The 24,118-nt window shown below is 43.1% G+C and overlaps 2 protein-coding genes across 6 annotated transcripts in view; both read right to left on the bottom strand.

Annotated features, from left to right (window-relative positions):
• LOC132835834 (intercellular adhesion molecule 5-like) overlaps positions 1–6,925 on the bottom strand; it is a 42,323-nt gene extending 35,398 nt beyond the window's left edge. For all 3 annotated transcript variants that reach the window (XR_009647312.1, XM_060854931.1, XM_060854930.1), the window contains exons 1-2: positions 6,690–6,925; positions 2,512–2,778 (exon numbers count right to left, since the gene is read on the bottom strand). Coding sequence is in view for 2 of the 3 variants with exons in the window: in XM_060854931.1 (XP_060710914.1) it covers positions 2,512–2,778; positions 6,690–6,756 (334 nt within the window). In the remaining variant the exon portion in view is untranslated. The remainder of the gene's footprint in view (positions 1–2,511; positions 2,779–6,689) is intronic.
• Positions 6,926–10,392: 3,467 nt separating this feature from the next.
• LOC132836021 (intercellular adhesion molecule 3-like) overlaps positions 10,393–24,118 on the bottom strand; it is a 206,301-nt gene continuing 192,575 nt past the window's right edge. For all 3 annotated transcript variants that reach the window (XM_060855219.1, XM_060855217.1, XM_060855218.1), the window contains exons 3-5: positions 18,657–18,971; positions 15,473–15,751; positions 10,393–14,253 (exon numbers count right to left, since the gene is read on the bottom strand). In XM_060855219.1, the coding sequence (XP_060711202.1) occupies positions 14,075–14,253; positions 15,473–15,751; positions 18,657–18,971 (773 nt within the window). In that variant the 3' untranslated portion in view covers positions 10,393–14,074. The remainder of the gene's footprint in view (positions 14,254–15,472; positions 15,752–18,656; positions 18,972–24,118) is intronic.

Raw genomic sequence — 24,118 nt, 5'->3', positions numbered from 1 at the left:
ACCTCCATTCCCACCCCCATTCACCTATTGTATTCTTTGCTACCTTCTCTCCAGCCCCACCCACCCCATTTATCTCTCCACCCTGGAGGCTTCCTGCCTCTATTCCTGATGAAGGGCTTTTGCCCGAAAAGTCGATTTTCCAGCTCCTTGGATGCTGCCTGACCTGCTGTGCTTTTCCAGCACCGCTCTGATCCAGATCCATGGAGAGAAAACAAGCTAACGCTTTGAGACGAGATGACTCTTCATCAAAACTGAAGTGAAGCGTGGAGAGGGCAGCATTTATGTGCAGGGGGTGTGTTGGAGTGCTGGGGGAGAAAGGGTGTTGGAATGTGAGGAAGGCAGAAGGGTGGGGTGTTTAACTGCCAGGCTGGAAAGAACAGACAGGCCCACTGCGGGGGAGGGGAGGGGAGGGGAGAGAGTGACAGAGAATGTAATCAGCAAAACTAAAAGAAAGGAAAGGAAGGGGTTCACAATTTGAAGGTGCTGAACCTGAAAGAACTGTGGAAGCTGTAAATCTGAAACAAAAACAGAAGGTGCTGGAAAAGCAAGGCAAGATCAAAGGAAGAAGGCCAATGGCATTCTCTGCTCCTCCAGGGCAAGTGCCACACTCTTCTCTCTGCTACTTCACACTCACTCTCTCTCTGCTATAGCACACACCTTCCTCCAAGGCTCATGCTCTGCCACTCTCTTGATTGCTTGCAACAACCTCCCTCACTCTCTCTCAGTTCCAATCTTCCAGACTATGCATTGTGGCTTCTGTCATGCTACTCACTTCATCGGGACAGCACACCTCCATTTGACACCTCACCCCCTCCACAATACCCCACAATACCAGCACAAATCGTTGTGCGACCTGATTTCACCTGTCACATGGTGCCGAAATGGGACTGACATAGCTCATTGCCAAACAGCAAGATGTGTGTCCCTTGGCTGAGGGCTGCTGACCAGCAAAGTCAAACTGCCTGCTTGTGTGACTGCTGTCATTGCCACTGAAAGACAGGCCAAGTCATAGATGCTGTGACCATGTAGACAGACATGAAGTGAGTGAGCACTAAATGAGCAAGTGAGCAGCCCTGAGACACAACCTGGTCCAGTCTATCAGCTGGGTGCCTCAGAGTGTCCCTGCTACAGCTTTTCAATGTCAGTATGTTCTGCCATGCAAATCTGAACTTCATGGACTGCCTGAAAGTGTATCAGAGAGGTGCCTGTCTCCTGTTTCCATCCTGTGTCTGCTGGTTACCTGTTCCTTCTTCAAGCTATGGGGTGACCACATCTAAAAAGTGCCTTTCACATTATTCCAAACTTGTGGAAGCACGATTGTGCTTCTAGCTGACTCTCAAACTCAATGTTTAACCTGCTTCTTGTGGATGGGGACAGTGGTGTCTCATACTTCCTACCCTATTGCCAGCTGTACCGCACATGGGACAGAGCTCCCCTGCTACACCTTCAGTTAACAATCAGAGAGAACAGGCTGGCACTTACACTGACGGTGTGAAGAAGGTTATCGACCTTCTCACTACATTGCTGTGTACCCCTGCAGACGGCAGAGAACTGCTTTAACCTGGGTGACAGTCTTGCTCCAAGCTGGTATGGTCTGGTGCCATAGTCTCCACGACTGGTCAGGGAGTAAAGGAAATCCTCCCTTTGTACCACCCCTCCCAACAGCACCTCCAAGTCCTTCCCTCCAAAATGCATGCCAATGTCTGCCTGTCTGCTAAGGCCAGGACAAACATCAGGAACCAGGCAAGGCAGCTCCAGACTTACTGAGTTTGTCCAGGTGCACAAAGGGCTTTTAAAGATGGCAAGGAGAAAGTGTGGACTGCAGATGCTGGAGATCAGAGTTGAAAAGTGTAGCACTGGAAAAGCACAGCAGGTCAGGCAGCATCCGAGGAGCAAGAGAGTCAAAGTTTTGGGCATAAGCTCTTCATCAGGAAAATTCACCAGGCCTCATGGCAAATAAAAACCTCAAAAAGCACAACACAACTTGCACAGAGCTAAAAGTACGTTCAGTTCAATCCCATATGTTTCTACCGGTTAATGGTTATCGGAAATAAAATTTGTTACAGCAAGAGTAGCAAGAACCTTCCATTCAATGTCTCACAAACCATTCTGGTTCACTTACTAATGTCCTTCATGAAGAAAATCTGCCATTTTACCTGATCTGGCCTGCATGTGACTCCACACCCACAGTTTCGTGGTTCACTTATATTTTACCTCTGAAGTGGCCTCTTAAAGGACTCAGTTCAAGGGCAATTATGCAAGGGCAACAAATACTGGCTGAGACAGTAATACCCTCATCCAATGAAGGAATATTAAAACCACGTGACTGTCAACCTGTGCAGGTGCTGAGTATGAACCCATTTCATACTAATGCAGTTCAGTATCTCACCTCACATGCTGTAGCATCTGGTTGCAAATCATGGAAACTTCTTACAGGCTAAACTATTCCACACCACCTTTTACCTACTTTATGTTTCCTATACAAATATGGAAATGAGAGTTTTCACTTACTGTATACTGGGACATTCGCTGTCTTCCCCTTCAGCCCAGAGATACACATCACAGAACATGCTAATGTTAAATCCCACTGCTGGGCAGTTGGGAAATAGTCACTGTACCAAGTACTGCCCTTTGTTCTCTGAAAGTTTGCCCCTGATTTATATTCTACATTTACTATTGGTTTTGGACATGTTGTGCTGCAGTTCATCTCGATGGAACCTCCAAATTCCACGGCTGGGGGCTTTACATCGATTGAAACTTCAAATCCAGTTACAGTGGCTGCCAAGAAAACAAATCACAGTAAATACTGAGACATACAACCCATTTGAGTCAAGATCATTGGAGCTGATGTAAAACCAGCCCAGTAAGTAGGCTTCTTTTAAAACAAGGCACCTATTTTACACAAATAACAGAAGCTTAGAAATTTACTGCGTAGAAGGAAACCACGTGACCCATCAAATCCCTACCAGCTATTAAGTGGTACCTGACCTAATCTGTAGCCTCAAAGATTACAGCACATCCAGTGAATATCCAAACGTTGAGAATTTCTTTTCATGGGATACGGGCATCACCGGCAAGACCATCCCGAACTGTCCTTGAACGAGTGGCTTGCTCAGTCACTATCCAGGGCAGCTGCAAGTCATCCACATTGTTGCAGGGCGAGAGTGGCTTGTAGTTTAGAATGATGTGTCAATCCACTAAAGGACAATAATGAATCAGATGGGATTTTGTAACAGTTAGTGATAGTCTGATTGTCGTCATCATTAAAGCTGTACTTCCAATTTAGAATTTTGCTGATTGAATTTTAATTCCATTGGTTTCCACAGGGAGATTGGAATCCACATCCAATCGAGGGTAGCACAGTGGCTCAGTGGTTAGCACTGTTGCCTCACAGCACAGGGATCCAGGTTTGATTCCCACCTCAGGTAACTGTGTGGGGTTTGCACATTCTCCCCGTGTCTGTATGGATTTCCTCCGGGTGCTCCGGTTTCCTCGCACAATCCAAAAATGTGCAGGTCAGGTGATTTGGCCATGATAAATTGCCCATGGTCTTCGGTGCATTAGTCAGGGGTAAATATAGGGTATGCTTCAGAGTGGGTGACTGTTCAGAGGGTCAGTGTGGACTTGTTGGGCCACAGGGCCTGGTTCCACACTCTCGGGAAACTAATCTAATCCCAAGAACAGTGGCTGTCTTGATTATTCAGCTGATGACAACACCACCTCACCAACATTTCCCCTTCTGCCTCTACCCAGTAAATTCCAGACCCCACATTTCCTTTCAGTCTCTCTGCTCCAAAGAAAATCATCCCAGCTTATCGGATATCTCTTCATATTTACAATTCTCCTTCTTGATAACTCCCTGTGAAACCTTTCCGAACACTCTTGAGTGCTATCACATCTTTCTCAAAGTGGCAGATCTGGGAACAGCAGATGCTGGAGATCAGAGTCAAAATTAGAGTGCTGCTGGAATTCTGATGAAGGGCTTTTGCCCAAAACGTCGATTTTCCTTCTCCTCACGATGCTGCCTGACTGTTGTGCTTTTCCAGCACCACTCTAATTTGACTCACTGGATTAATTGTTTAGTGATAATACCACTAGACCATCACCTCCTCTAAAGGTCTCACTGTTCCTCTAGAATTCTTTGTATCCTGTCTACAGGAACAGTGCCAGAAGACTGGAGGATAGCAAATGCTGTTCCTTTGTTCAAGAAGGGGAGTAGAGACAACCCTGGGAATTGTAGACCAAGTAAAAATCACACAACACCAGGTTATAGTCCAACAGGTTTATTTGGAAGCACTAGCTTTTGGAGCGCTGCTCCTTCATCAGGTAAGAGCAGTGCTCTGAAATCTAGTGCTTCCAGATAAACCTGCTGGACTATAACCTGGCGTTGTATGATTTTTACGTTGTACACCCCAGTTCAACATCAGCACTCCAAATCAATTATAGACCAGTGAGCCTTACTTCAGTTGTGAGTAATGTGTTGGAAAGGGTTAAAGAGATAGGATTTATTATCATCTAGAAAGGAATAAGTTGATTAGGGATAGTCAACATGGTTTTGTGAAGGTTAGATTGTGCCTCATAAACCTTACTGAGTTCTTTGAGAAGGTGACCAAACAGGTGGATGTAAAGTGGTTGATGTGGTGCATATGGATTCAGTAAAGTCTTTGATAAGGTTTCTCACGGTAGACTATTGCACAAAATACAGAGGCATGGGATTGAGGGTGATTTAGTGATATTGAACAGAAATTGGCCACCTAAAAGAAGACAGAAGATGGTGGTTGATGGGAAATGTTCGTCCTGGAGTTCAGTTACTAGTGGTGTACCACAAAGGTCTACTGTGTTGGGTCCACTGCTGCTTGTCATTTTTATGAACGATCTGGATGAGGGTATGGAAGGATGGGTTAGTAAATTTACGGATAACATGAAGGTTGGTGGAGTTGTGGATAGTGCCGAAGGATATTGTAGGTTACAGAGGGACATGGATAAGCTGCAGAGGGGGAAAATGGAGTATAATGCGGAAAAGTGTGAGGTGATTCACTTTGGAAGGAGTAACAGGAATACAGAATACTGGGTTAATGGTGAGATTCTTTGTAGTGTGGATGAGCAAAGGGATCTTGCTGTCCATATACATAGATCCCTGAAAATTGCCCCCCAGGTTGATAGGGTTGTTAAGAAGGCATACAGTGTGTTAGCTTTTATTGGTAAAGGGATTGAGTTTTGGATCAATGAGGTCATGTTGCAGCTGTACAAAAGTCTGGTGCAGCTGCACTTGGAGTAATGTGTACAGTTCTGGTCACTGCATTATAGGATGGATTGGAAAGGGTTCAGAGGAGATTTGTGAAGGGAAGGTCTTACGAGGAAAGGCTGAGGAACTTGAGGCTGTTTTCGTTGGAGAGACTTAGTTTTAAACTGAAGTGTGATAGATATAGGGCAGACGTGAGAAGAGTGTTTCTTTACTCAGAGAGTAGTAAGGGCGTGGAACTCACTGCCTGCAACAGTAATAGACTCACCAACTTCAAGGGCATTTAAATGGTGGATTGGATAAACATGTGGATGAAAATGGAATACTGGAGGTTAGATGGGCTTCAGGTTGGTTTCACAGATTGGTGGAACATGGAGGGCCGAAGGACCTGTACTGTGCTGGAATGTTCTATTCTATTACCATTTACTCCATTGCATTGTTTGTTTTCCCAAATGAAAATGTTTCTCTTTGAAAAGCCTTCTCAGAACCCACTCTGTGCTAAGGTTTCGATTTTCTCCCTCTAAGGATGCCAGGTTGCAGAGGGTCAGAATCTGAGCATCCACCCATCTCCTTCCACTTCAGAAAAATCATTGAACAAAAAGGACCTATTGCCTCCATCCCCATCCTCATTCACCTACTGGACACTCTGCTACCTTCTCCCCAGCCCCTACCCCCTCCCATTTATCTCTACACCCAGGAGGCTCCCTGCCTCTCTTCCTGATGAAGGGCTTTTGCCCGAAACGTCGATTCTCCTGCTCCTGACTGCTGCCTGACCCGCACCACTCTGATCTCAACCCTGAACAAGGACAGCAGAGTCACAGGAGGGAGTTGGATGGCTTGGGTACATTTTATACAGGATTATACTTTAAGACAATGAACATGTTATGTCGTGGTGAATTATGTTCAGCTGATACTTTCCTATTTCTTGAATAGGAAAGAAAACTTTTCTTCATAAATGGCCAACTTGTAATTAGTTGTTTTAGTTCCAGGCAAATTGAAAATGAAAGATCCAGTGTCGAACCGCCCTTCCTTTCCGAGCGGTCTAGCAACGCACATGATGAAAGATAATGGTGACTGTTAAATACAGGGGTAGATCAAGCATATAGATCAGCTTGCAGCAAACTGATACCATTAACTTACCAATTTACAAGGATTGATTTGAGTTATGGGAATGGTGCAGATCTCTATATACAATTATATTTATTTAATCTGTACTTTCCTTAACATTAGTTAGAAGAAAGTGTGAAACAAAGCCAATTTTTTAATTTCCGGTTGTTAAACTGAAACCAACTAACACATGAGGAAATCGGTAACGGCAAATTTCTTGTTGGAAAAGCTAACAGATATCGTTTTTACTGCACCGATGTAGGAAACCTATCACAATACAATACTACTTCAGTCTATGTAAATGTTAAACATTACTCATATTTTAAAATACTTTACTTGCCTGTTACAATGAACAGCAACTTGAAAAGCCAAATACATTCAGCCAGTGAAGTTAGTCCCGAATCCATAATTATTAACTTAAAGATGTTTTTAAAATAACCTGGAATCACAATAATCTTTAAAGTTTCGGAATTTTGAGACTCTAACTAGATCGAGAGGAACTTGCTGACAATTTAACAACTTATTTCCAGACTAACTCAGAGTACACTTGAGCCATCTCAGTCCATGTTTCATCGACCAACGCTTCCGGTGAACTGTCAAATGTCAGAATATGGGGGATGTCCCACGCCCAGTCTCTTTTTATTTCAATCCTTCAAAAACCCCTGCACATGTTCGTCCTGGAGTTCAGTTACCAGTGGGGTACCACAAGGACTGCTGTTTGTCATTTTTATAAATGATCCGGAGGTGGGCGTAAAAGAATGGGTGAGTAAATTTGTAGATGACACTAAGATGACAGAAGAAGGTTGAGAGGTGACTAAATCAAGATTATAAGATAATCAGAGGGTTAGATAGGGTGGACAGTGAGAGCCTTTTTCCTTCGATGGTGAGGGTTAACATGAGGGGACATAGCTTTAAATTGAGGGTTAATAGATTTAGGACAGATGGTAGGGGTAGTTTCCACACTCAGAGAGTAGGAGGGGCGTGGAACGGCTTGTCTGCAACAGGAGTAGACTTGCCAACGTTAAGGGCGTTTAAGTGGGCTTTGGACATACATTTGGAAAATAATGGAATGGTGTAGGTTAGATGGGCATCAGATTAATTTCACAGGTTGGTGCAACATTGAGCTATACTGTGCTGTAATGTTCTATGTTCTATATTCAATTTAATCACTGTCAGACTTTTCTACAATTTTCAGTACACCCCCATAACCAATGATCCTAACTTTCCCATTAACTTGTCCATTCAGTCAAATTTTAAACACTCAACACACAGTTATTTACATTGTGAGCAATTTGCACCCCATATCTCAGGATGGATATGCTGGCCCTGGGCTGGGTCCAGAGGAGGTTCATGAGAATGATCCCTGGAATGAAAGGCTTAATATGTGAAGAACATTTGAGGAGTCTGGGTCGATACTCGATGGAATTTAGAAGGTTGAGGGGGAATCTCATTGAAACTTATAGAATACTGAATGGTCTGGACAGTGTGGATTTTGGGAAGATGTTTCCATTGGGCAGGAGAGACTGGGACCCAAGTGCACAGCCTGAGAGTAATGACCCTTTCAAAGCAAGATAAGGAGAAACTTCTTCAGCCAGAGAGTGGTGCATCTATGGAATTCATTGCCACAGAAGGCTGTGGTGGCCAGGTCTTTGAGTATATTAAAAACAGAGATATACGGGCTCTTGATTGTCAAGAGGATCTAAGGTTACAGGGAGAAGACATGAAAATGGGGTTGAGAAACCTATCAGTGATGACCGAATGTCAGAGCAGACTCAATGGGCCAAATGGCCTAATTTCTGCTCCTATGTCATAGACTCATAGAGATGTACAGCACAGAAAAAGACACTTCAGTCCACCTCAGCCAGGCCAACCAGATATCCGATATTAATCTAATCTCATTTGCCAGCACTTGGTTCATATCCCTCTAAACCGTTCCTTTTCAAATACCCATCCAGATACCTTTTAAATGCTGTAATTGTACTAGCCTCCACCACCTCCTCTGACAGCACATTCCATACATGCACCATGCTCTGCATGAAACGTTTGCCCTTAGGTCCCTTTTATATATTTCCTCTCTCACCCTAAACCTATGCCCTCTAGTTAAGGACTCCCCAGCCCAGGGAAAAGACCTTGTCTATTTACTCTATCCGTGCCCCTCATGATTTTATAAGGGCACTCCTCAGCTCCTGATCCTCCAGGGAAAACAGCCCCAGCCTATTCAGCGTCTCCCTATAGCTTAAAGCCTCCAACCCTGGCGACATCCTTGTAAATCTTTTCTGAGCTTTTTCAATTTTCACAACATCCTTCCAATAGGAAGGAGACCAGAATTGCACACAATATTGCAAAAGTGGCCTAACCAATGTCCTGTACAGCCGCAACATGGCCTCCCAACTCCTGTACTCAGTACTCTGACAAATAAAGGAAAGCATACCAAACGTCTTCTTCACTAGGAGAAAGTGAGGACTGCAGATACTGGAGATCAGAGCTGAAAAATGTGTTGCTGGAAAAGCGCAGCAGGTCAGGCAGCATCAAAGGAGCAGGAGAATTGACATTTCGGGCCTAAGCCCTTCTTCAGGAAGGGCTTATTCACTATCCTATCTACCTGCGATTCTTCTTTCAAGGAAATATGAACCTGCACTCCAAGGTCTCTTTGTTCAGCAACACTCCCCAGGACCTTACCATTAAGTGTGTAAGTCCTGCTGTGATTTGCTTTTCCAAAATGTAGGATCTTGTATTTATCTGCTGCTGGTTTATGTTCTAAAGCTAAAGAAGGGTGTTGTTACTTTGGACAGGGTGTTGATCTGCTAAATGGATGTTCATACTACTCACTGGCCTGTCACAGATTCTCCTTCAGCTGTCCGATAACAGATAACAGATTGACCACAGGTTGGTGCTCAATTGGTTTGCTTCAACGACATCAGGTGAACACAGCTTGGCAGCTTATAAAGGCTTGGCTGTGAATTCTTGAGCTTGAGATCTTCAAGTAGTGGTCCACAGCTTTTGAGAAATGATGCAAACTCACTCAGGGTGGTGCTGGTAACCTCCCTGGTGGAAATAAAGCCTCATTCCTGATGAAGGGCTTTTGCCTGAAATGTCGATTCTCCTGCTCCTCGGATGCTGTCAGTCCTGCTATGCTTTTCCAGCACCACACTATTGACTCTAAACTCCAGCATCAGCAGTCTTCACTTTTGCCTGGGAGTAATGATGCCTGATTCCTGTGCACCTGTAAACTGCTGCTCTTCCCCTACCTCCATAATAATGGTGGAGTGGGTCACCAAGGGGTTAAGTCTTACATGGTCTGTGGAGATGTAGGAGATTAGATTAGATTACTTACAGTGTGGAAACAGGCCCTTCGGCCCAACAAGTCCACATCGACCCGCCGAAGCGCGACCCGCCGAAGCGCAACCCACCCATACCCCTACATATACCCCTTACCCAACACTACAGGCAATTTAGCATGGCCAATTCACCTGACCCGCACATCTTTGGACTGTGGGAAGAAACCGGAGCACCCGGAGGAAACCCACGCAGACACGGGGAGAACGTGCAAACTCCACACAGTCAGTCACCTGAGGCGGGAATTGAACCCAGGTCCCTGGCGCTGTGAGGCAGCAGTGCTAACCACTGTGCCACCGTGCCACCCTTAAGGGGGAGGGCATTTCTGTAAATCAGTGGATGGCCTGAACAAGGAAGAAACAGTGAAAACTGTTAATGCAGGTCTCAGGAGGAATCCAAGCAAAACAAAAATGGGCTTGGAAAAATATTTCCAAAATACAAAAATTGACAAGCAAAGTTTGCATACACGTATTTGTAAACTTGCAAATTCATTAATCCTGTTTTGATCTAGTGATAAAGCCAGTGGTGAAGAACAGAAATCACAGCCAAGCCTTTATAAGCTGCCAAGCTTCAATTCACACAGAAAAAGATCCTTCATTAATATAGCACCAGAGTATCTCAATGTAGCACTTCTATTCAACGTTATAACTTTGGAATTTACAGAGACATGCCATATAGCTACAAAAGAAAAGACTCAGTCCTGAATCTGTGTTTACCAATATAATTTATTACCCACTTAAGGTCCATGAAATACATCAAATTCATTATACAATTAAAATACTGCATCTTACAAAATTGAATCAAAATGATCCTGAGAGGTGATGTATACACAGCAATCTTGTGACAAAACAGATGCTCATTTCATTTTTTTTAACCATTCACTCACAGGATGTAGGTGTCACTGGCTAGGCCAGCATTTAATGCAGCTCAGAGTCAACCACATTGCTGTGGGTCTGGGGTTAAATGTAGGCTAGACTGGGTAAGGATGGCACGTTCCTTTCTTATAGGACATGAGTGAACCAAATGGATTTTTCCAACATTCGACAATGGATCCATGGTCATCACTAGAATCTTTATTCTAGATTTTATTTGATTGAATTCAGTCAGATCCACAGCAGGATTTGAACACAGGTTCCCAGAACATTACCTTATCCTCTGGATTCACAGCCCAGTGATAACACCATCAAGCCATTGCCTCCACGTACTGCTGGGTGTTGTGTTAATTTGGGTTCAGGTGAGTGAGAATGAGACAAAATACAAACTAAAGTAATCTCTCCCGAAGCAGTTAATATGAGCAGCATCAGTGTTAACATCTCATTAATGTAGGCAGCTAGTTGCCTTCTGTTTTCACCACGTTTGTGGTATTGGACTGATGTAGGAATTAGCTTTAGCAAGGATATCGAAAATACACAATTTTCACAACTTCTCTGCCTTTCTATCATTTGTCTCATGTTCTCATAATCATTCTGGTCCCTCCTGTGATCTGGCCAATGTGATCCACTCTCTTATTGCTGTTTCAGTTTCAGCCAGCCCTTCACTCATCCTCAAACAGACCCACAATCCAGGGGGAAGGATATCATTTCTGCATAGGGTCAACTTCCTGAAACCATGAAGGCAATTTCTACCCAGTCTTTTGTCACATGATTCAGAAATAATTTACAAGGATGTTGCCAGGTTGGTAGGTTTGAGCTATAGGGAGAGACCGAATAGGCTGTAGCTGTTTTCCCTGCAGCATTGGAGGCTGAGGGGTGACCTTATAGAAGTTTATAAAATCATGAGAGGCATGGATGAGAGACAAGGTCTTTTCCATGGGGTGGGGGAGTCCAGAACTAGAAGGCATCGGTTTAACTTGAAACTGGAAAAATTTAAAACGAACCTAAGGGGCAACTTTTTCATTCGGAGGGTGGTGCATGTATGGAATGAGCTGCCAGAGGAAGTGCTGGTCCTATTACAACATTGAAAAGGCATTTGGATGGGTATATGAATGGGAAGGGTTTAGAAGGATATGGGTCAAATGCTGGCAAATGTGGCTACATTACCTTAGGATATCTGGTTGGCATGGACGAGTTGGACTGAAGGGTCTGTTTCTATGTGAGAGAAAAAGGTTTCTACTTAAATCTATCAACATTAGATACTTGAATATAACCTTTTAAAGAGTCTGTTGTTAATGTATCTCAACAATGAACTGTTTAATTTTTTCCAAGAAATTGGAATGAATTCCTGGAAAATGAATCATTTTGATAAGGTAGTGAAGTTTCATTAACCAAACAAAAGATCATGAAAATAACTAAAGTCTCAACGTAACAAGAAGAAAGATGTAATGAGGCACCTGGATGAAGGAAATGCAGAGAGGCTGGGTTTCTGCAATCCCAGAACCAGTGACCACTGATTGAATGTGATTATTGAAGTAACTCACACTGATTTGAGAAAGCCTAAATGAGTCAGCGTGTGGTGAGGTCGTGAAATGTGCTGCCTGAGAATGTGATGGAGGTAGATACAGTCATGGATTTATAAAGAGAACTAAAGAAAGGTCATTTTCAGGACAACAGGGAAAGGTAATGGTGTGGGATGAGCTCAGCTGCTCTTACAGGCAGTGGGCACAGACAAGATGCATCCATTAGCTTCCTCCAGTGCTGCATCTATTCCTATCTATTCCTAGAGTGCTGCATCTATTCCTCACTTCTATTCAAAAAATGTGAAAAAGGTTCCAACACCTGACCTAAATTTGCCTTTGCGTGTTTCTCTCTGTCCACTTCGTGGCAAAGCTTGACATCCTGGTTTGTAGAAGCAGTCACTGCCTTTCAAACCTGAACAACTCAAGTTTCTTAATTCTTTCTTCACACCTCAGTCTGACATGTGAAATGTTTCTTACAGATGAACACACAAGGATCTGCAGGGAGGATTTGTGACCTGGTCCTGTATCTCACTTGACCATGTCTTGCCAATGTTCATGTTTCATGTCTTCCTGGACAATTCAGCTCCCCCTCATTGGTAGCACAATGCTGTGGATATTGGAAATCTAAAACAAACAGAGAGAATGTTGGTGAAACTCAGCAGGTTTGTCAGCATCAGTGGAACGAGCAGCAGAGTTAGCCTTTCGAATATGGTATGGCTCTTCTTCAGAACAGATGCTGACAGACCTGTTGTGTTTCTCTAGCAGTCTCTGCACTTGTTACAGCTGTTCTTCAGATTGAGATTCAGGGCACAATGTCAACTTAGATTTGGAGACCAATTGGCTTTTAACATTCCTTAAGAAGGGGGTGGGGGAGGGTTTAAGACTAGGGAGCACATTTTTAAATTGAGAGGAAAAACATGAGAGGCAAAGTTTTTTACACAGAGGGTGGTTTGTGTGTGGAATGAACTTCCTGAGGAAGTGGTGAATGTGGGTACATTTCTAATGTTTAAAAGATATTTGGATAAGTACAGTTTGGATTATGTTTGGCATAGACTGGTTGGACCGAAGGTCTGTTTCCGTGCTGTATGATCCAATGACTTTGTTAAGTTGGAAGATGTGGAGAGCATGCCCAACACTAGAAGGACAAAGGGTTGGTCAATGTTGAGGCTGACAGCTCTGGAATTCAGCAAGGTGGTTCTGTTAGAGTCCCAGGGAGCAAGGATATCAAAATAAGTTTACAGTAGAACAGGCTGAAGGGATTACATTGGCTCTTGATCTCCTGTTCCTTAGCAATGTGACAGAGAAGGCAAGAAGTCCAGATTAGTGTGGTGCTGGAAAAGCACAGCAGGTCAGGCAACTTCCGAGCAGCAGGAAAATCAACATTTGAGGCAAAAGATTTGCTCTCATGTCTTTCCTCTCAACTTAAAAATGTGCCCCCAGTCTTAAAGCTCCTCCCCATCCTAGGGAGTGTTAAAAGCCAATTGGTCTCCAAATCTAAGTTGACATTGTGCCCTGAATCTCAATCTGAAGAATGGCTGTGACATCGGGAATCGTTCTGAAGAAAGGTTTTTGCCCAAAACATCGATTTTTCCTGCTCCTCGGATACTGCCTGACTGCTGCGCTGTTCCAGTGCCACTCTAACCCTGACTCTAATCTCCAGCATCTGCAGTACCCACTTCTGCATAGAAGAAGATTCTGCTTGTGATATAAGAAATAAAGATGCAGATGTGCAAGAGACAGTCTTAAAAACAAAGGAAGTTCTTGGAGAGTCACAGCTGGAGAAGGTTACAGAGGTAGAGAAGGAAGATACCATTCAGAAAGAATTAGAGGTGAATATTTGCATAGTTCTCCTGTATCATCTGCAGAAAGCACAGGACAGGACAAGAGACCCGCAAACAAACTCAAACCCAGGATATTTTCCAGAGTAGTTAGAGATACAGTTTTTAAATTGTAAAATCTCATTTCATATTCTAGTCCATTGCAGGTTGTTGTGATCATTCCTGATGCTGGTTTTCATTGGGAACTTGTGGATTGTTGTTAGGCTTTGCATTTTGTAGTTTGTATACTCCTGTTTTCTTGACATTCTTGTTCAAGTAATAAATGATGACTCCTGTTGCAAGGGTCAATGTAGCCACCACTGATACACTTGCTGCAGCTATGATCATAGCTTTACCTATGAGGAAGATAGGTGAATGAAATGATTTGTAAAACTGAATTTGCATAGTTTTTTAAAAAATTGATGAGATTTTTAATGTCCTAAAGTCATATAGATACTTTGTTCTCTGTGCGTCATGAATGTAAATGGAGAAAAACAGTGTCAAGCTGTCAGATTAGTCAGCTGGGTAGAATGAGAATCACAGGAGGTGATCAACAGCATGGCCCATCCATAACTACAGTGTCAGGTGAAATGGAATTGGTCTAATGAAAATATACAAAATTAATTGCTGCTCCTGTTTCAGTGCTTTCTCAGTTACTAATCTCATGGTCTGTTTCCACTGATTAGGGATCTGTAGTTGCAGATACATTCAATTTTGTTCAAATAGCTCACAATCTGTAGGCAGTCAGTCCATGTAATATTTTATAAATTCCTACTTTGGAAATAGAACCAATCTGCCTCAAGGTTGGGATACAGACAGATTCTAAACTCACAGCTTTAATGCATTGTCTGAGCTGAGATGTCACCATTTTTTTAATAAAATCTTACATTATCTTGGAACTATGATTTGAAAGAAGTTCTGGGATTTACATATTAATGAATTGAAACCTGCAACCCCATTCTAAGTGATTAAAGACTGAACAGCAATCTAAGTTTGTTCAATACATTGCATCAATTGTATGACACTTTGATCTTTTACTCTCAATTCTGTGTCCTATGATCCTACCCCACTAGCTACCAGATGAAGGAGCAGCGCTCCGAAAGCTTGTACTTCCAAATAAACCTGTTGAATTATAACCTGGTGTTGTGTGATTTTTAACTTTGTCCACCCCAATCCAACACCAGCATCTCCATATCGTGTCTATTGGTTTAAGAATTCTTTCACTTTCTCTCTGACTTCCTGAAGTCTCTCTGTCTGTCTATAGAACTCCTCTCTATGATCAAGTTCCTGGACACTAGCACACACTTGCCCATAAAGGCCTACACCTGTTCATTTCTTCCTGTAAGTCCATGGAGATTGTTTTTCCTCACTGTGTTAATGAAGTTGTGAGAGGATGAACTTTTAAATCTGTTGGTGGTTGGAATGAAACAGAAGAGACCTCGGAAAAGGTTTTGTCTGATCTTTCGACTCTGGTGTTAGACAGGTCAAAACTTTCACATTTTATTTCTGTTTGAAGTAGAGGTTTTTAGTGAAGTTAAATAATTTAATCAATCAGCTTTGATATTTTAGATTCACCTTTGATGTTGATGTCCACGATCTTCTCTTCAGCTCCAAGTTGGTTCATAACTGAACATTTATATGTTCCAGTATTTTTGGTTGTAGCATCAGAAATAGAGAGAGCTCCTGAAGGATTAATCACAACATTGCTTTGTTTGGGCCATTCCCATTTCAGTGTTGGCCGTGGATTTCCTTGGTAGTCACATTGTAATATAATGGATTCACCTTTACTGAAATATACTGGAGACTTGGAGACGCTTTTATTATTTGCTAATAGAGCTGTAATGATTGGTTTATCTGTAAAACAAAATGATTTGAAATTAGGAGAAATGCAACTTCCAGCTGATCTTGTTAAAAAGCAATGATATCTCAATTTAATTTAAATGGTTTAATTGTATGTGATATGCAAAACAATTCTGTGCCCAGATTTCTGCCCTTGTGCAAATGGCCCAGAACGGACTGACTGCTTATTCCTAACGGCGGTGGTGGTGGTGACGGTGACGGTGGTGGTGGTGGTGGTGGTGGTGGTGGTGGTGACGGTGACGGTGGTGGTGGTGACGGTGGTGGTAGTGACGGTGACGGTGGTGGTGGTGACGGTGGTGGTGGTGGTGGTGGTAGTGGTGACGGTGGTGGTGGTGATGGTGGTGGTGGTGGTGGTGGTAGTGGTGGTGGTGATGGTGGTGATGGTGGTGGTGGTGGTAGTGGTGGTGGTGATGGTGGTGATGGTGGTGGTGGTGGTAGTGGTGGTGGTGGTGGTGACGGTGACGGTGGTGGTGGTGACGGTGGTGGTGGTGGTGGTGGTAGTGGTGACGGTGGTGGTGGTGACGGTGGTGGTGGTGGTGGTGGTAGTGGTGACGGTGGTGGTGGTGATGGTGGTGGTGGTGGTGGTGGTAGTGGTGGTGGTGATGGTGGTGATGGTGGTGGTGGTGGTAGTGGTGGTGGTGATGGTGGTGATGGTGGTGGTGGTGGTAGTGGTGGTGGTGGTGGTGACGGTGACGGTGGTGGTGGTGACGGTGGTGGTGGTGGTGGTGGTAGTGGTGACGGTGGTGGTGGTGATGGTGGTGGTGGTGGTGGTGGTAGTGGTGGTGGTGATGGTGGTGATGGTGGTGGTGGTGGTAGTGGTGGTGGTGGTGGTGGTGATGGTGGTGGTGGTAGTGGTGGTGGTGGTGGTGACGGTGACGGTGACGGTGACGGTGGTGGTGGTGGTGACGGTGGTGGTGGTGATGGTGGTGGTAGTGGTGGTGGTGGTGGTTGTGGGGGATGGGGGGAGGGGCGCTTTGCTGCAGAGCTTTGGGCACCTGCAATACGGGAATGCAACCTGGATCCTGGTAAACTGCAAAACTCCACAATGATGGCACCAATGTATCACACTGTTATTATGCTTGTTTCTAATTCTCCCCACAGAAGGCTTGAATTTATTTAACATGGAGTATCTTTAATAAACAACTCAAATCTCTAATATACAAAAAGTCACTCTGAAGGACATTGACAATAATATAATTAAATTGAATTGCCTGGGCATTACTCATGGTGAGACAATTATAGGAGGGTTTGTTGTGTGAGGAAGTGTGGCTGTGGCTGTGGCTGTATAATTGGAACAGTCTGTAAAAGATGGATTTAGGGATTTTATCAGAGATATTTCAAATATACATCATATCATGACTGTATGATTTTGAATGGTTTACTGAGACTGATTTTCTCGTGTTCGGGGGGGGTTAAGAAATGGACATGGTGCAGAAAGGGTTTTTCAGAAAGCAAATACATGGGAACACCACCACCTTCAGGTCCCCTCCAAGCCATTCACCATCCTGACTTGGAAATATATCGCCATTCCTTCATTGTCACTGGGTCAAAATACTGGAATTACCTTCCTCAGGGCATTGTGGGTCAACCTACAACACATGGACTATAGCGGTTCAAGAAGGCAGCTCACCATCACCTTCTCAAAGGGCAACTAGAAACAGGGAAGAAATGCTGGCCCAGATCCCACAAATGAATTAAAAGAAAGTATTTTGGTGGATTTTATTTGGTTGAGTTTATGCTGCTGACTACTTGCAATTATTTTTGTGTGCTTAATGAATAGTTTGGAGTGTTGTAATTACCAATCTTTGTTGTTGCTTATGACATATTCATTGTTATGTTGAGAACATTCTTAGATGTCATTTGATGCTTTATAAATGAGATTTGTGTCAACTATATGGCAGATTAATGTGGAAATTTCATGTAATGTATTTGTAACAATAAAATGTTGATTAAATGGTGGCACAATTTTATACACAATGAGTTGTCCAAATTTTCATGAAGTTTTGCTCCCTATTGACTAGACAAATGCTATATTTAACTCAAAATTTCCAAGGTCAGAATTTTAAAAACTTTGTTGAGGGAATAGCAACCATAAACTTGATGTAAACTGGAAATGTGTACAGTTAGAGAGCAGTCTTTCAATCTCCAATCTGTTCAAGGCTGCTATGGCAACCTTGTGGAGCTGGAGGAGGGATGGAATTACTGCATGAGTTGATAATTAACTCACTTGGCTAAGGTTTCTATGAATAATTTTGTGCCAACTTACAAGCACATGTACAACCAAGGAGTAAGAGTAATTTGTCAGGCTCGTTGAACCTGTTCTGCCATTACTAAAATCATCAATGATCTGATTTTAACCTCAATTCTACCCACTTCTTTATATGCATAATCATCTTTCATCTTCTTAGATGCATTAATCAGGGGTAAATATAGGGTAGGGGAATGGGTCTGGGTAAATTACTCTTCGGAGGGTCAGTGTGGACATGTTAGGCCGAAGGGCCTGTTTCCATACAGTAGAGAATCTAATCACTGTATCTTTCTGTGTGAGCAGTGCATTTCCATATCAACCTGGTGAAGTCACTCTATCTCCTGAGTTGAAAGGGATTAATTCTTTGCTTAATATAAAATTAAAATACTGCAGATCCTACAAGTGAAAAATTTACAAAAAGAAAATATTGAAATACTCAGCAATTGAAGAAGCATTTCAGGAGAGTAAAACTGAGTTAACATTTCAGGTCTGTGGGTTTTCTGAACTGCTTTGCAGACCTGTATTTCCAGTGATTTTGGGTTTAAAATATCAGCACAGTCCTTTCAAAACAAAATTTTACTGATAAAGGCCCTTATCACTGCAACCAGAACATAGAGATGAATCAACAAAACCGATTACAATTTAACTTACAGTACGCTTGCAGAGTGACAGAAGAGTTTGTGATTAACTTTGTGGTGTTAGAGCCCAAGTCCACTTCAGCCAAGCAGGTGTACTCCTGTCCATCATCTGATCGACTCGCAACGAAATTGAAGACATTTCTCAACCTTTTATCTTCATCCACAGAACCTCGTTCGCCTGTGGAATTTCTCTGAAGAATCTCACTCCCTCTCAGCCATGTGAGAATGAGTTTGTTGTTTGGATAGACTCTTGGACCAATGCACTCCAGACGATATGTCCTGTTAATCTCCAGCACTTCAGGGAGTACTGTAATGTTTATCTCTCGATCTGTTAAAAGAGAATTACAGTTGACAGGATTCGCTGAGATAGTAAATCCCACAAGGACCATTAGAGGGATGACTGATGCTGGTTTAACCAGATGGTCACCATAGCTCAGATGAGGAAAGCAGCTGAAAAGGAGAGTCCTTCATGGTAACTTAAGCTGGTATGGGAAATATCATTTCTGAGGACCATGGAGCCCTGTCCTTCCCAATTATTCACTGTCACGCAATGTTATACATATACCAGACAAGATATTTCAGCCAATCACATTCATACCTTGCCATTCATTATTCCTCATTCTTCAGCACATTGGCATGGGGACTTTTTAGATTTTTTAGATTACTTACAGTGTGGAAACAGGCCCTTCGGCCCAACAAGTCCACACTGACCCGCCGAAGCGCAACCCACCCATACCCCTACATTTATCCCTTACCTAACACTACGGGCAATTTAGCATGGCCAATTCACCTGGCCCGCACATCTTTGGACTGTGGGAGGAAACCGGAGCACCCGGAGGAAACCCACGCAGACACAGGGAGAACGTGCAAACTCCACACAGTCAGTCGCCTGAGTCGGGAATTGAACCCGGGTCTCTGGTGCTGTGAGGCAGCAGTGCTAACCACTGTGCCACCGTGCCGCCCACTTCTCAATCTGCACACTGATACTCTGATTAGAAAACTGAAATTACAATCAGTAGCATTGTTAAAAGTAACTTTCAATTAAAAGATTTCTAACTGAAGCTCATTGAAACAACCAACAATAAAAATTGTCATTTTACAGAGGATCTGGACATTAATGTGTGTTGTTCTGTGGTGTGTGTTTGAACTAAAATTTGAAGAATATGGTTTATTCATCTTAATGGGAGGGAAAGAAACCTGGCAATGTTTATAAAGTATGTGGATGAACCTCTGAAATGTCATTACATTCAAGGTTACGGACCAAGTGCTGGAAAGTGAGATTAGTGTAGATAGATATATGTGCAAACCCGAGTTCAAGGACTGTATGACTCTCTGACTGACTAAACTATTTCATCACTGAAATAATATGATAATATCTCAGCTAAAGAACCTGCTCAGTTAAGGAAAACATTCACTTTATTTAAGAACCATCTTACTGTGTCTGCATCCTGCCACAACTCTGTTTGAATGCTCGATCTTGTCAGATTGTATAACTTCCTGTGATGATACATGCTGTGTCTCATAAACGTATCATACAGTCACAGCTTCTTTACATTATAATGAAGAGTTAGTGACTGTTGACACAAGCTATACAGAACACAAATGAACTACAAAATCTCATTAATTCTGTTCACCTTAAGATCTCTTTTGAGGTTACTTAGAATAAAATTAAGACATCCAGTATAATATCCAGTCACATCCTTGCCTTTGAGTGCTGCAGTGATTCTGGACAGTGAGGATATCCTAACCTTTGCTCCATCTGCATAGGGAACACTGCTCCTAAAGTAATATTACAGCATTCCTGTTTCTTTTCCCCAGACGTTAAATCAAATACACTAAAGGTGAAAACATAGAAGTGTTGGATAAAAGAAAAAATCAGCTATATAAAGATAGTTATTACATAATGTATAAGTACAGAGCTAAAGGTTGTGAGCTCCAAAGTAAAGTCTAATAGTCCACATATTGTTTTGATGATGTAAGCACTCTTCCAGGTCTTATAGACTTTCCTGATGAAGGGCTTATGCCCAAAACGATGATTACCCTGCTCCTCAGATGCTACCTAACCTGCTGTGCTTTTTCAGCACCAACTTTTCGTCTCTGATCTTCAGCATCTGCAGTCCTCACTTTCTCCTTATAGAGTCATAGAGATGTACAGCACAGAAACAGAGCCTTCAGTCCAACTCATCCATACCAACCAGATATCCTAAACTAACGCAGTCCCATTTACCAGCATTTGGCCCATATCCCTCTAAACACTTTCTATTCATATACCTAATATTGTAATTGTACCAGCCTCCACCACTTCCTCTCACAACTCAGTCCATACACACACCATTCTCTGTGTGAAAACATTGCCCCTCAGGTCCTTTTTAAATCTTTCCCTTCTCACCTTAAACCTATCCCCTCTAGTTTTGAATGCCCTTTCCCTGGGGAAAAGATCTTGGCTATTCACTCTATCTAAGCCCCTCATGATTTTGTAAACCTCTATAAAGGTCACCCCTCAGCCTCCGACGCTCCATGAAAACAGCTGCAGCCTGCTCAGCCTCTCCCTACAGCTCAACCACATCCAATCCTGGCAACATCCTTGTAAATCATTCCTAAACCCTTTCAACTTTCACAACATCCTTTCTATAGCAGAGAGACCAGAATTGCGTGCAATATTTGAAAGGTGGCCTAACCACTAGTGTAAATGTCCTGTACAGCTGCAACACAACCTCCCAAATCCTATACTCAGTGCTCAGACCAGTAGCTCTTGTGACAACATTACCTCCCTGATTTGAGGATTTGAAACTAATGGTGGTTTAGTCAGTATGATTATTGGTATATCTGCTGCTCAATCACATTGTCATCACCTGATCATGCTATTCAGGTCTATTCTAAATAATTGGTGCCTTCCCATAGCTGGCTTCAGTTCCTCCCCTGTGTTACTCTGATCGGTATTGTGACTTCATTAGACCTAGGCTAAGAGTGCACTCTGAATATCTCTGCATGTAACCATGTTCCCATTGCAGGGTATGTGACTCACTGGGAGTGCAATGTATGTACTGTAGTTCCAATGTGTAGTGCAGACGGTCATGCCACTTCCTTCATCTGAAGAAGAGCTGTTGAATTCAAAACATTAACACTGTTTCTCTCTCCACAGATACTGGGTTTCTACAGCATTTTCTAGGTTCATTTGAGATTTAAAACATTTGCAATACTTTATTTTTATTACCATATTTGTCCTTCCTTGTTTTTGGGAAGCACCTTTCTCACTTGGTTTCTGAGCATGAACTCTGTGGTGATGGTAACTCAATATCAAGTGGTGTAGCTCTGAGATTTAACATGGCACCACCAAAATCTTGATTCGTTGGCCTACAGCTCAGGATGAACCATTCCCTCAGCAAGACTGTTGCAGCTGGGGTAATGTGGTGAGGATATCACACAGTACATTCAGATCCCTGAGAGGTCTGCCCCTATACTGCATCTCATTGTTAGAAAGGATTTCTTCAGGTGCACTGCACATACTGAACACAGCTCTCAAGATATCTGCCATGGACCAACTGAAATGTCCTTTACTTGTCTGACAAATGGAAATTTGGAAGTATAATTAACAACTAAGATAAAGTCTTCTGTATTCATGGTAAATGGATCCATGGCAATTTTGGAGCAAGGGACAGGTGAGTGTAGAGGTCCTCTATATTGCTGTGATTGGTGGCTCTGGTACATCTCAGACACCCTCACTAACTGTTCACTGTAAGCATTAATCCCAGGTTAACAGTCTGTATTACTTGTTAGTCATCTTGTCTACTCTAGGCACAAATGTCTTTGGTGTCGTTGTGGCAATATGGCACTGGTGGGAGGTTTCCATCAAAAGTAACACCTCTCGAGATAAGACCATAAGACCAAAAGTGTCTGAGAGGCAATGCTATCAGGTCACACTTCAATGATAACTGTCCCTACTGACTTACATGGTGCATGGATACTGAGGTGGACAAGATTCTAAAGAATCTTGTTTATAGATCCACTGGAATGTCTGCATCTTTATTGAGTTTGCCAACCAGCCCGGTATATCCAAAGTGTCTATGAGGTGATCCACATGATGGGCAATCGTAATGCATTCCAGGCCATCCAGCTCACACTTAAGCTTCTTTGTATGTGAACACTGCACTTCTCTAACACGCAACACAACACCACCTTTAAAACTTCCTGCAGAATCAAACTGATCTGGTTACATTGTTGTATAGCCTGGAATGATCCAATGTGAGTCTTGGTCTGTTCTGCTGCCCTCGCAGATTTCAGAGATAGGCATAAAGTCAGGGTCCATATAGGTTGATGGTTCTGCCACTATCAGTTCACTTGGCTCTATCAGCTAAAATATTTGTGATCTCCGTGCCAAATTGCCAGAGCTGCATTGTGATCAGAATGTGCCAATGCCCGGCTTGGATAAACCATTGTATGCAGTTAATGTAGCAGTTATCAGTGTACTACTAAATTCCAACGACATCCTTCAAAATTCAGACTGATGGGATATTGCATTCTCTCCTGTGTTAGTCTTGGTTGGGAGTGGTGTTTGTCAGCTCTGCCGGAGAAAACAACATTGTTTCTGGTAAAAACTTCTCGTGACTTGATTTGGTCCCACAGTGTGGTCCATTTACAAAGTGGAACTGTACAAGACATTGGAATACTGTGAGCAGTTATGGTCTCCCTCCTATCACAAGAGTGTTATGAAATTTGAAAGGGCTCCGAAAATATTGCCAGGATTAGAGGGTTTGAGCTGTAGGGAGAGGCTAAATAGGCTGGTGCTATTTTCCTGGAGCGTTGGAGGCTGAGGGGTGACCTTGTAGAGGTTTATAAAATCATGAGGGGCATGGCTAAGGTGAATAGACAAGGTATTTTCTCTGGGATGGGGTGAGAGGGGCATAGGTTTAGGGTGAGAGGGGAAAGATTTAAAAGGGACCTAGGGGGAAACTTTTTCACACAGAGGGTGGTGTGTGTATGGAATGAGCTGCAAGAGGAAGCAGTGGAGGCTGGTACAATTACAGCATTTAACAGGTATCTGGATGGGTATATGAATAGGAAGGTTTAGAGGGATATGGGCCAAATCTGGCAAATGGGACTAGATTAGGTTAGGTTATCTGGTCGACATAGACAAGTTGGACTGAAGGGTCTGTTACTGTGCCGTACATCTCTACAACTCTATGACTCTATGACTGAAAGCTGTTCAATTCTGACAACACACCTGCATGTTGCCCTCCAAGCCACACACCAACCAGATTTGAAAATATGTTGCGATTCCTCAATGTCCTGGAATTCAACACCCTGGAATTCCCTCCCTAAGGACATTGTGGGTCTACCTACACTATGTGGACTACAGCGGTTCAAGAAGGCTGCTCACTACACCTCCTCAAGGGCAACTGGGGACAGGCAATAGATGCTGGGCCCACCCAGCTATGTCCATGTCCCACAAGTGAATATAAAAATAATTCTGGCTCT

The sequence above is a fragment of the Hemiscyllium ocellatum genome, chromosome 45 (assembly GCF_020745735.1).
Source record: "Hemiscyllium ocellatum isolate sHemOce1 chromosome 45, sHemOce1.pat.X.cur, whole genome shotgun sequence".
Lineage (NCBI taxonomy): Eukaryota > Metazoa > Chordata > Chondrichthyes > Orectolobiformes > Hemiscylliidae > Hemiscyllium > Hemiscyllium ocellatum.
Note: the sequence above shows the minus strand (reverse complement) of the source record. Positions and strands in the feature narration are given on the sequence as shown.